Genomic DNA, 13266 nt, shown 5'->3' on the forward strand with positions numbered 1-13266 from the left:
GCGTTACCTGTGAAAGGGGACGAAGTCTGTATGAATTATTTTTTTTTAATTCAAACATATGTTTAAACTTCAAAATCTGTTCAAAAAGAACGGAAATACCCTTACGTTTCCGATTTCGGTTCTGTTGTTCGGAATTTTAGTTGTGACGTTATTTATATTATGACGTCATATTCAATGTAAACAAAGAAACGCTATCAGGTAACGTTTTTTCATATCAAGTCATTCAAGGAATTATTAAAAATGGAATTGGTATTGCGTTCCTTCCTATATTTTACTAGACTGATAAATATATATTTTACTCAAAGACTCATGCAAACGAGACCGGAAAAAGGAAGTAGATTTCTGCGCAAATGCGGGAAAATAAAAAAGTCTGAAAATAAAAAAGTTAACGATTTTGAGTTCATTAGTACAATGAAAATTTCAGGAAATTTTCCCGATTTTTTTTTTTTTTTTTTTTTTTTTTTTTATTGATTTTTCTACCGTAATAGGGGACTTCGTCCCCTTATTATGTCATTATGTTTTATTGAATCTGTCAATTTCATGCCTTTTATCTTAGATAAATATTATTATCTTGAATAAATATTATTATTATTATTATCGAGCTAAAGATCCGGAAGTCATATTCCTGTGTTGACTTAGTGATTTAGTATCAATTGCAGCTGGTACCAAAACCTACTTGGAAACCAGTCAATCCACGTTGCACCTTCACTTTCTGTTCAGACCTTCAGAATGTCATCTTTTAGGTGGCAGTCGTTTATTCTTCTCATCAGCTTCTTATCCTTTTCTCAGGTATATTTCTTTAATAAAGTCACTTAATGCTATCGGTCAGGTAGGATGAAGAGGGTTTAAAACTAGAATATTTTACTAAAAAATTCTTCAAGTTGCATCGATGCTATTATAAATCATGCATAGATAACTTTTACTAGAATAAACGTCCTTCATTATATGCTACTTAATAGCTTTTAGCTCAGTGCTCATTCAGGCATGCATATATAAAATGTGTATTATTGTGTTTACCTTATTTAGATTAGTTCAGCTTTGCCAAACTGTGCATGAAATATATGTTGTATATCAATGTATATGCTTTAAATATCTGTAGTGTGTATGTGTATATATTTGTCGGTTATAAATGCTCAAAGAGCTTATGTTATTGTAGTCTTGTTAGGGGGCAACTTAAGGATTTTTTTAGTAAGATATTCTACAGTTCTAAACCCTATACATCCAACGGTGCAGTGGATTATAAAATATTCTTACTGTCCAGTAAGGATTCTACTTCGTCCAACTTATCTCCCCGTTATGCCCCTCATTTTTCCAATTGTGTTAAAGGAAGGCATTGTAAGGATGACGCGCTTTCAATTCAGCCCTTGAGAACCGATGATCCTTGCATGACACATAGTCACTGACCATTGACATTGTATTTTAAAAGACAACTGTATCTACTAGCTATAAAAAATCATTACATCGGATTTCAATAAGTGTGTAGGCAAAGGTAATATCTTTGGTTAGCTTGCTTGCTAGCTGAACCATGAAGTCATTGTTAGGTTAGGTAAACTACCCTCCTTTAAGAGTAGACTAGTCCGACAGATAACCAATCTATCTTGTCTGTATGACTAGGCTACTTCGAAAGGAGGGTAGTATACTTTACCTAACAATAAAATTGAGAATGGAAATGGGGAATGTGTCAAAGAGACAACAACCCGACCATAGAACAGACAACAGCAGAAGGTCACCAACAGGTCTTCAATGCAGTGAGAAATTCCCGCACCCGGAGGCGTCCTTCAGCTGGCCCCCGTAATGACTTCACGGTTCAGCTAGCAAGCAAGCTAACTAAAGATATTACCTTTAGCTACACGCTTATTGAAATCTGCTGTAAATGTACTTTTAGGCCTTATGTCAACTTAAAACTATTGTCTAATTGGTTGTCGTTCTGAATTTTCAAAAGTTAAAAAAAAGCACTATAAAAATTTATTAAAAATTAAAAGGGCAGAATAAAACAGTTCAGAGGTTGAAGACTTATTTCCCTAAATACAGTCAGAGCTCAGACATAAATAAGTCTAAATCTGCTTTTGACTCATAGGGGTCTAAATATGTAGGTTTCAAGATTTGTCTTCCTTTAATTTGAGACAAATTATGACTTCAATAAGTCAATTAGTGTTAAGCAAGAAATATTTGACCTAAATTAAAAAGTTGCAAATATTGACTCTTACAATTCGACTAGTAGTCTCAGTAAATGCTAATTAAAAAAAAAATTGTTCAAGAAGTAGCATTTTGTACAATGTATTATTCTATGGCAACTCTAATTATTGGAAATGAAATAAAGTAAAAGAAAACATGATAGTTCACAGATCAGTTTCCTTTCTAAACTACATGCATATACTACATATATACTAAAATATGTATATATGTCTTCTGCCTGCTTGGTCAATTCTCAAGATCCAGATTGGGGAGGGGAACAATTTTACCTATTTGTGGCCCATTGTCTGATGACCATGTCAAGAGACAACATGTTTGCTTTCTACAATAGTGATATTTTATAAATACATGTACATTACTGTAGTTATTTTCTTAGTTGCATACAGTTTTGTTTGCCAAAAATCATATTTCATTATGCATTGATTTCAGGCTGGAGACCTAACAGTAACTAAGAAAGTTTTTTTTGACGTCTCTATTGGAACTAAACCCGTGGGGAAGATAATCATTGGCTTATTTGGTGAAGCTGTACCAAAGACAGTAGAAAATTTTGTTGGATTAGCAACCCATAGCAAAGGATTTGGATACAAAGGCAGCAAGTTTCATCGTGTCATTCCAAATTTTATGATACAAGGTAGATAAATTTGAAATATTCTATGTCAGATATCACAAGGTAAAAATGCTTACTGTGGATTCATTTATTTTCGTGGGTACCAATTTTCGTGGATTGCGAAAAACTTGACTTTTTGTGGATATGTGATTTCTTGGTTTTGCCAAAGTCTGCATACAACCTGATAGAAAATTTGTAATTCTTGGACACTTACATTCGTGGTTCACCTACACCCACGAAAACCATGAAAATTGGTATACCACGAATAATAATGAATCCACAGTATTTAGTATTTAGTTATGGTTAGGGTAATTAGAGTTTATTAGCCTATGGAAACACAATTTGTTTTGTGTTTATGTTTACATAACTTTTTTAAATTTCACCGGTTCAAACGTGAAATAAAATCACATGCCTTCTGAGCCCTTCTCTCCTGAGAGACCAGTCAACATCTTGAGGGTATGAGTTGGGTCCTAAATAAATGCTGAAGGTTAATCTCTATACCCTTCTTTCACTTCAGGCAATTCACTCCTTTCATTTTCAACAATCAATTACTTGCACATGTTTTGCATATTTTAATGTACAAATGTATATAAAACTTGTCATGCTTCACCTTGTAGGACCACTTAAATAGCTTACTTTTCAAAGAAAACAGAAGCCAAAAAATTCAGAAAGATATACCCAATACATGTTTAATACTTGGGAAGTAAATTCAATTTGACATTTACCAAAAAACACTGTCAAAATAAATGTGATTTGAGGCCTATACATCTATTTAAACATGTTAAAGAAAACATCAATCATCCTTATAAAAATATACTCATACTTCTTTATGAAAGCTCTCTTGGGACAATATTGTTGTCAAAGCGTACATGATTTAATCTGAAGAATGCTTAAGTTACAAACTTCCAATTTGATGCTCAGTTGTGATTTCTTTATGCCTCTGCATAGATGTATAATTAGATGTATAACCAATGTGTTGTATAATAAGATGTATAACCCATGTGTTGTATAATTAGATGTATAACCCATGTGTTGTATAATTAGATGTATAATCCATGTGTTGTATAATTAGATGTATAACCCATGTGTTGTATAATTTGATGTATAACCCATGTGTTGTATAGTTAGATGTATAACCCATGTGTTGTATAACTTGATGTATAACCCATGTGTTGTATAATAAGATGTATAACCCATGTGTTGTATAATTAGATGTATAACCCATGTGTTGTATAATTAGATGTATGACCCATGTGTTGTATAATTAGATGTTTAACCCATGTGTTGTATAATTTTATATATAACCCATGTGTTGTATAATTTGATGTATAACCCATGTGTTGTATAATTAGATGTATAACCCATGTTTAACAGTGTTGTATAATTTGATGTATATTCTATAACCCATGTTTAACAGTGTTGTATAATTTGATGTATATTCTATAACCCATGTGTTTTATATTTAGATGTATAACCAATGTGTTGTATAATAAGATGTTTAACCCATGTATTGTATAATTAGATGTATAACCCATGTGTTGTATAATTAGATGTATAACCCATGTGTTGTATAATTAGATGTATAACCCATGTGTTGTATAATTAGACGTATAACCCATATGTTGTATAATTAGACGTTTAACCCATGTGTTGTATAATTAGATGTATAACCCATGAGTTGTATAATTTGATGTATAACCCATGTGTTAATACATCTATGGTCTCTGTTCCTTATAATATAGTTGATTAATTTATCTTTAAAAATGTATCTAAATAAAAAAAAAACTTTTTCCAGGTGGAGATTTTGAGCAAGGCAATGGTTATGGTGGGAAAAGTATATATGGAAAAAAGTTTCCTGATGAAAACTTCAAACTGAAGCACTATGGTGCTGGATGGTTGAGCATGGCTAATTCAGGTATTGATGATTTCCAAATGAGTTTGTTCAAGTGTAGTAGTTTATCTTTATTTTTGTTTTCAGCACTAATTGTTTTAATTGGGTTTTAATGGAAAGCTTCACTCTCTTACTATCAGAAAGTAGCCTTTCAAATTTAAGTGTGAAAAAAGAGACATTGTGCAAATACAAAGGAGGCAGCAATAATGCAACACAATTTAAAATTCAATATTTATCCTTCATTGATAGACATAACATATGTCAACATTTAAATTACAGAGTGATTCATAAACTCTACTGTTCATAAAAATATTGCATAAAATATTTAAATCATCTTTGCAATAACTTAATTGTTTAAAAAATCTGAAATTAAACATCTTTTTCAGACACTATCATGAATGTGACAGTTTGTTCTCTTTTGTTTTCCTTCCTAGCACATATAGAGTTGATTTTTAGCTGTCAAACTATGCTTATAATACATTGTAATATGATGCCATTCTGATGTCCAAGAGTTCTGGAGTTTCAGACAAAATCTTTTGAGCCATTAGAAATATCTATACCAAACTAGGCTGGAAAATGTCCTAATGAAAAAGAGTAACCCCTATTGATTTAGGGGTCAATGGTCAAGGTCAGCAGCTATTGATATATGTCTTACATTTACCAACATGAAAAAGATTACTATTGATTTTTTTGAAGGTCACAGCAGCTATTGGTAGACTAATTTTGGCCAAATTTTGGTTTCCAGATGTTATCTTTTTAACCATACATTCAACTTTTACCAGATTTAGTTAATAATGCCCAATGGATTGAGGAAGAACCCTGTTGGTTTTAAAGTCAAGAGGTCAAAGGCCAAGGACACAACATCCATTGACAGATAGAAATTTTGGCCAATTTTTTTTTAATGTTATCATTAAACCATGGGGTGAAAAAACAGTAAGACCTTATTAATTTCTAGATCAAAGGTCAAGGTTACAGCAACAATTTATATACAGTAACATAAACAAATTTGTGATTTCTACAATTTGACATAAATTGATGGCATACTTTACAGTCATCATTGTACTGGGCATTAAAACCTGTTTCTTCTACAACAAATCCATTAAGTTTGCAACTCCCTAAATGGACCTATATTGAGTTAGTAATTGTTAATGAATAGGATAAGAAATTTCAAAAAGGACCAAGAGGATACCAATGGGTCAAATGGAAGGGTTCAATATAAACAACACCTTGTACTAAACATAAAAAGAGAGGCAAACCAAGGAAGGGTACAAGGAATGCAGTTTGTCAGCCTATTATTGTCATCTGAACTCATTTTCATGTTCCAGTGGTCTGGTTAAGGTTTGTTCCTCAGTTACCTTACATAATGGATATCTTAAAATTGTCTTATGAATTGATCTCATTTTTGCAATCAAGTTTGTTCCCTTATGATAACACATCACAGGTCTGCGATATTTATAGTCCTCTTTGGATGTGTTCTAGGAGGACAGGCCTTTCTGTCATACTTTTTGTCCTTGCCCTCATTGCAAATGGTTAGTTGTGCATAATGCTAAAATATGAAAACTTTTTTTGCAGGTCCTGATACTAATGGATCTCAGTTTTTCCTCACTACTGTAGAAACAACTTGGTTAGATGGTGCTCATGTTGTGTTTGGCAAAGTCTTACAAGGAATGGATGTTGTTAGGCAGATAGAAAATGTAGCAACAAACTCTGGTGACCAGCCAATTGAACCTGTCACTATAACTGACTGTGGCCTTGAACCTGGATCATTTACTCCATATGATGAAACGCCTGCTGGTGTAACCGGTTAGAGATCTTATTGCATTCTATTGACAGTTTTGTTTTTCATGCAGTTTAAATTCATTGCATGATTAGATAATGTCAAAATGTTTTGTTTCTCATGTATTACTGCACAACTAGTTTGTCTAATATTTGCTACCGGTATTAGAATGTTTAAAAATCCTAGAATTAGTTTTTTAATTATTTGCTGTATTTTTTTTTTTCTTTTCTGAATACATAACTGACTCCGAAATTCAAAGAAAAATGATATTTCTAACCTTATTAAGCACAGTTGATATACCTGTAAGAAAAGAAGGCAAGATTTAAAGGGGCTTTAGATAGATGCCAAATTTATGTCCACTAAATTTATTCAAATTCTCAAATGTTATTTAATTTATCTAAAGTGAAATCAATATTTTGCATGTCTTGTATGTATTCCTTACTGGATGCCAACTTTTAAACTATCTACATGACCGAGGAAAACTGTTGATGGGCATGTGTTCCTGTTATAATTATAAATATAAACAAACAGGTAAATTAAAAAATACAAATAGACATCCTGCTGTTGCCTTTCCTAGGTTCTTTTTTTTAACTGACATTTGTTTCAATCACTGTACATGCTGAGCACATACAAAACCCATCTTAAACAAAGATTAAATCAAAAGTCGCTTGAATACGGATTCAAATGAGGTTGAATCATTTAGTCAATAACACGATCAGGGAAATTTTTGATCTGATTTTGACCAAATGAAACCAAACTGACTGCTAATATGTGTAGTGTAAAAAAAATTTTTTCATAAAGATTTGAAACCAAAAAAGTCTTATATTATTTTTTGGTCTCTATTGTAGCTAATGCCCCTTCAAAAAGGCCTCTTTGTAGATTATTTTATATATTTCTGTAAATATTTCTCTAAAGTTCAGTTTAAACTTGTCAAACAACAGTCATGAGAAACAAAACATTTTATTTGATTGTCTTTTATTTAATCTAGAGCTTTAATACTGCAGTTTCTATTAATGTACTTTTGACCAAATGTGAAATTACTTTTTGTGTGTTTCATAGTTTATTAAAAATATCTTATTTTGAACGGAGAGCTGTTCTATAAATGATTTGGTATGAGAAAATAATGAAAGCTGGCATGGAAGAATGTATGAATAAATAATCTCCCACCAACCAACCATGACATCAAATACTTTTACAATATTGTATTCATTTGAGATATTGGAAGAGAAAAAGACAATTGTGTGTAATTTACCATTGCTAGTTTCTAGTACTGATTTATTTATGCTTTATTACCTTCAGAATGTTCTGCCTCATCTCAAAACTCTGTAAACTCAGATGAATAGATTTGTAAATAAACAAAGCTGACAACTAAAATAAATGTTCATTACTTGAAGCAATGTCAGAAAGATTGAAATTTGTTGTTTTTTTAATCAGTAAAAGTTACACAACTTTATTATGAAAAAAAGGAATTTATCAATCTACTATTTTAATGATAACTCATGGTTGAACATTATTAACTTATAAGTCCTATTTTGTCATCATATGGTGAACAATAGTTTTTGTCAGAAACTTGTCTTGACCAGATGATTAGCACTGTAACAAGTGTCTATTCGCTCTAGCTAGTAAACAATAAGTCAGCAGGCGGTCAGATGTTCTGTAATTTTGTTGTAAATTAAGCATTTGAAATAGTTTCTGGCTTTTTCAGTAGGAATAATTCAGTTTATTTTGAATTGTAAATAAATATTTAGATGACTTTCATAAAAACAATTTGCATAAAATATTTTAATGAAATGTTTATGAGCACCATATATTTACATAATTTCAGAAAATGAATGACAAAACATTAACTCTGTGAAAAATTTATTTAAAGCAGTCTTTTTTTACACTTTATAAAACCAGCAATGGTCTTCATTGTTACAATATTCTCTTTAGCAGATATCTGTACTTCTTTACTGGCTTCAAGTATATAACTTTATGGACATAGTCATTTTATCTATGTTATTTATTATAGAGTGCTATTAGTGTAAAGTTGAAATATTAAGTGCCTTTGTACTAGTTGTGTTCAAATTTGCTTTATATTTATGATTTAAACCTTCTAGTCCGGATGACATCTCAAACATAGTGTATGTCATATTTTTTTTTACATGTTTTACTCTATTGTGCAAGTAATTTTGTTTTGTTTTATATAGATCTAAGTATTATTTAGAATAGATTAAAACATAGTCTGATTTGTAGAAATTTGATAACCAGTTATTTCAAATTAATCCTGTTAATCAGGGGGGGGGGGGGGGGGGGGGGGGGGGGGGAGGCAGTCATTTTAAAGATTAGTGATAGTGTTATTTTTATGTTTTTTTATTTAAAATAACAGTACATGTACACGAATTTCGAAACATCATTATTTTTAGACAGATTTATAAAACTATGCAATGTGTTGTACATTAAAAAGTGGCATTTTTTATGAATAAACTTTATATGTCCTTATCTGTTGTTTATATGGTCTAACATGGAAACTAGATGTGACTATATCAATGAGACGGCAACCCAAAGAAGTTAATATACAGTTTAAACAAAAGACAGCTAGATACAATAAACAGTTTCAACAGTAAACACGTGTATATAATATCTCGAGCTCTAAATCTCCCTTTGTGCAAAACAAAAAATCTGCCCTCCCTACAAAAGTCCCTAAAGGATAAAACAAGAATTAACAAAGGACAACCACTGACAAGATTCCTGAATATGGACAGACACATGAACATGTGGAGAGGTTAACTTAGTTTTTTATAGAGTTCAACCCTCATTTTTGAGAGTTTTATGTTGTTCCCTTGCTCACATAAATTATACCCAACATTGAAAGTGGTGGCTATATTGCAATCACTTTGTCCGTCTGTCTGTTCAATGAACATATATTTCCGTCACACTTTCTTTGGTTAGCGACTTGGCAGTGATGAGTTGTAACCTGTAAGCATTTTTTATATGACTGCAAAAATTTGCAGCCATATAATGGTATGGTGATGTTGTCCGAAGACATTTGGTTTCCAATTACTTGAGTATAAGCGTATGGATTTCTATGAAATTGTACCACAAGGTTTCATACCACAAAAAGGTTGGGCTTGATTTTGGGGGTCATGGCCCTAACTGCTTTAGATCTAAGTGGCCAAAAGCAAACATTTTTCTGGTTTCTGGAAAATAACTCGAGTATATGTATGAAATTGTACCTATCCATACCACAAAAGGAAGGAAGGATTGAATTTGGGGGTATCGGCTAAGGAATTAGGGGCCATAAAGCAGTTTAAAACAAGACATTTTTATCTAATTGTTTATTTCTGACCAATTTCAATGGGGTTTAAATAATCTTGAAATATTGGGGTTCTTTGATCTGTTTAATCCATGTATTTAGAATTTTGATTTTAGGCCGTGTTTTCAAGTTGGTCCAAATTAGGGTGCAAATGATGATTTAATTTAATCCCCCTTTCCCATCACCAAAAGTCACAATATGTTTTAAAACTTCAATCATTATGGATGACAAATAAACCTCAACTACCACACACATCCATCTGTACCCCACTTGTAGCTATGTTCAAACACTAAAAAATTATTAATTTAGTAAAAGGTTCCTACAAATTAAAGCTTCAACTAAATTCCTTTATGAAGTATTTTAAAAACTTAGCTAGTATTGTCCATTAATAAATAAATAAATTAAATTCTTGGCGTACTTGGATATGCTGAATCTAACTGTGTATTTAGATTTAGATTTGGATATTGGACCATCATAGATAAAATTCCCATTTCAATTTTTTTCAGTTCTTTGACCACATTAATTCTGTGTCAGAATCCTATGCTATTTCAAATAGTAAATCACAATTCAAGTTCAGAGCTGTATCAAGTTTGAATGTAGTGTCCACAAGCTTGGCCCGTGGAGCATTTTATTCTATTTTTAAACAAAATTTCACTGCTTTATATGTGATAGAAGTTTCTGATAATGTGATTATTACTGTATAGTATTTAGGATCAGTACAATTATGATCATTGATGGTTTCCAGATCATTGAACAAAATAAACTGAAAAGTAACGAAAGTCAAACACCCACATGAAGTACTTTACTATCACAATTTTCTGTGAAAAGTTTACTTGTTATGTAATTTTATTAGTGCACCCCTCTCCAGTCAGGATCACTAATTTCGTGAAACCCCTGAGGTTAAGCCTTAAAAGGTAAATTCAAATAGTAGCTGTATATATACACTTTTCAATATTCACAACTAAAATCCAACATTGCTTTCAATTGACGTGTGCAAGAATCTACACACAATTACATATTTTCAAGAAAGGTGTTTTAATATCATCATTACGATACTTTATTGATCTTTATTCTATTCACAGTAAAATTATTTCAGATCAAAAGCAAAAAAAAATCAGAAACAACTTTTTGGTGACCAGTCAGCGGTCTCGGGTTTGATGTGTTTGAACTTTTGATTTTGCCATTTGATTGGGGACTTTCCATTTTGAATTTTCCTCGGAGTTCAGTATTTTTGTGATTTTACTTTTCACGTATTGCTTTTCTTCTTTTAAGTAAAGCATCTTGTCTTTATCTGAAGTGATAAGTGAACACAACAGGGGTCCAGTTCATATCCGGAGATGTCAGATGTACGTTAGATAATGTGACATAACTATAACAGCTTGATTTGACTAGTCTATATCAACTGGCTGCGGTTTATTAACCCCTGTGAATAACAATGTCCGAAGGCTTTTATCTAAGTTATGCTGATTGGTGGTATCTTCTGTGCATGAAATTACACAAAAATATATAAAACATCGATCATCCCCTATACTACATTTTTGTATACCACTATTTTAAGCTCTACACAAAATCTCGTATCACTGCTATTTGACGTCAACGGGTTGACATGGCCTAAGCATCTTTGACCCGGAGTTATTAACAACTTCTTGATATTTTAACAGTTGATGTAAACAAAAATAAAACACAAGGTAGCACATCAGCCTCTAAAAAACACAAGTACATTTGGCTCCAATAATTGCCACAATGTTTAGGCAGCTCATTCCAGATATTCGAAAAAAATCACCTAAACAGGTACTCTAGATAAAACAGTTATTTTTAGCCCACTTGGCCCAGTCCTAGCCAAAGGACCATGACGATTGTTTACCCTTTTTTGTGTTATAGGCAAAACTAAATAAGATGGAGAGAAATTATAAACAGAAAAAATTATCAACAAGAAAGAGATTTTTGTCATAAATGCAATTCTAGTCCACACTGTTGAAGATGCACATATACCTATGTGAGCGTCACAGGCTCTCTAGAGCCTCTAGGTTTATTTATCGATCATGAAAGTTGTTTGGAAGTTTTAAGTCTACATATAGCTAGGGATCCCAAGCATATGACTACTGTTAATGTTGGTTTGTGGAGATCATACATGACTACTTAATGTTGGTTTGTGGAGATCATACCGAAGGTTCTGGGGTCCGCATAATTAGTGATTCATCTCTAAACCAACGTTTTCTCTTTTCAAGTGGTCGTACATCTCAATTTCCCACCCATTGACCCTTATTAATTGATCATTTAATAATGATTAAGAGGCGGAAGATACCAAAGGGACAATCCAAACTCAAAAGTCGAAGAGAGACCGACAAAACCATGGCAACAAACACCCCGAAAATTACGAAAGACAATTTAACTACATTTTACAAAACATTACATATAATAGAAAACTGGGCAAAAAGAGACTGGGGGTGTCCGGGAGTGTAAGCAGATCCTGCTCTCTTTGAATTCCCCTCCTAAATTAGCATGAAATATTCCCCACTGTACTACAAAAAAGACATCCAATCAATCAATCAATCAATCAATCAATCAATCTCATACCGAAAACTAGATAAAACTTTGTCTGAAAGATATTGAGGAGCTGCGTTAAAAAACAACATGGCTAAAACCACGTACGAAACTATCGAGAATGGACAGAAGGTATGATGGTGCTAGCTTAAAAACAACATGGCTCAACTCAGGGACAACCGTATCAGTGACCTAAAAAGAGAATGGACAGGCTGAATAACGGTGCTGGCTTAAAAAACAACATGGCTAAAATGGACAACCCTATCAGTGATCTAAAATGAGAATGGACAGGATGAATAACGGTGCTGGCTTAAAAAAAACATGGCTAAAAGCAGGAGAGACAAAGCTATCAATGTTCTGAAATGAGAATGGACAGGATCGGTGCTTTGCTTTTGCGCCAATTGGCATTTCATTTGCGCCAAAATAATCTTTCATTTGCGCCACAAACCATATTTCATTTGCGCCAAAAATACAGGTAAATACAGATAAATTGTGTATTAAATAGTTTTATTCTAAAGAGACTTTTAATAGTAACTTTAAAACACAGTTTTTTTATTGCATAATAAAACATATTCCTCCGAAATCAGTAATCGTAACCGTAACGAAAGCACTATACACTGATACGTTCATATTAAGAATTTTTTTATAATAGTGTTAAAACACAGTTCTGTTATAAATTAACGAGATCATAAATGAAAGCACTATACACTGGAGTAAAACCAAAAGTTTGTTCAGACACAAGATTAGTAAGCAACAACTCGGATGTACTCATGTACACTGGATAACATATATGTATGGTTATAAAAAATTACAGACTTATTTCCTCTATATAAAAGCAAGGAGATGTGGTATGATTGACATTACAGCCAGTCAAGGTCGTTAAACACTTCCAGTAGTTTAGTTGATTGACAATAAGACAACTATCCACCAAGGATCAAAGGAAGTGGATGAAAGCAATT

General features: G+C 32.3%; 1 protein-coding gene across 1 annotated transcript; it reads left to right on the forward strand.

The window, feature by feature from the left end:
* The first annotated feature begins 653 nt into the window (after positions 1–653).
* On the forward strand, positions 654–6732 carry LOC127737953 (peptidyl-prolyl cis-trans isomerase B-like). The gene is made up of 4 exons (XM_052248925.1): positions 654–789; positions 2623–2824; positions 4596–4715; positions 6264–6732. The coding sequence occupies exons 1-4, from the start codon at positions 730–732 to the stop codon at positions 6497–6499; spliced, it is 618 nt and encodes a 205-aa protein (XP_052104885.1). The 5' UTR covers positions 654–729; the 3' UTR covers positions 6500–6732.
* Positions 6733–13266: the final 6534 nt, after the last annotated feature.

The sequence above is a fragment of the Mytilus californianus genome, unplaced genomic scaffold (genome assembly GCF_021869535.1).
Source record: "Mytilus californianus isolate M0D057914Y unplaced genomic scaffold, xbMytCali1.0.p SCAF_4, whole genome shotgun sequence".
In the NCBI taxonomy this organism is placed as follows: Eukaryota; Metazoa; Mollusca; class Bivalvia; order Mytilida; family Mytilidae; genus Mytilus; species Mytilus californianus.

Excerpts from the sequence above, each read along its gene's own strand:
- LOC127737953 (XM_052248925.1), top strand. The coding sequence starts at position 730 with ATGTCATCTTTTAGGTGGCAGTCGTTTATTCTTCTCATCAGCTTCTTA. Across the intron at positions 2,825-4,595 it reads TCCAAATTTTATGATACAAG|GTGGAGATTTTGAGCAAGGC; the intron begins GTAGATAAATTT and ends AACTTTTTCCAG. Across the intron at positions 4,716-6,263 it reads GTTGAGCATGGCTAATTCAG|GTCCTGATACTAATGGATCT; the intron begins GTATTGATGATT and ends CTTTTTTTGCAG.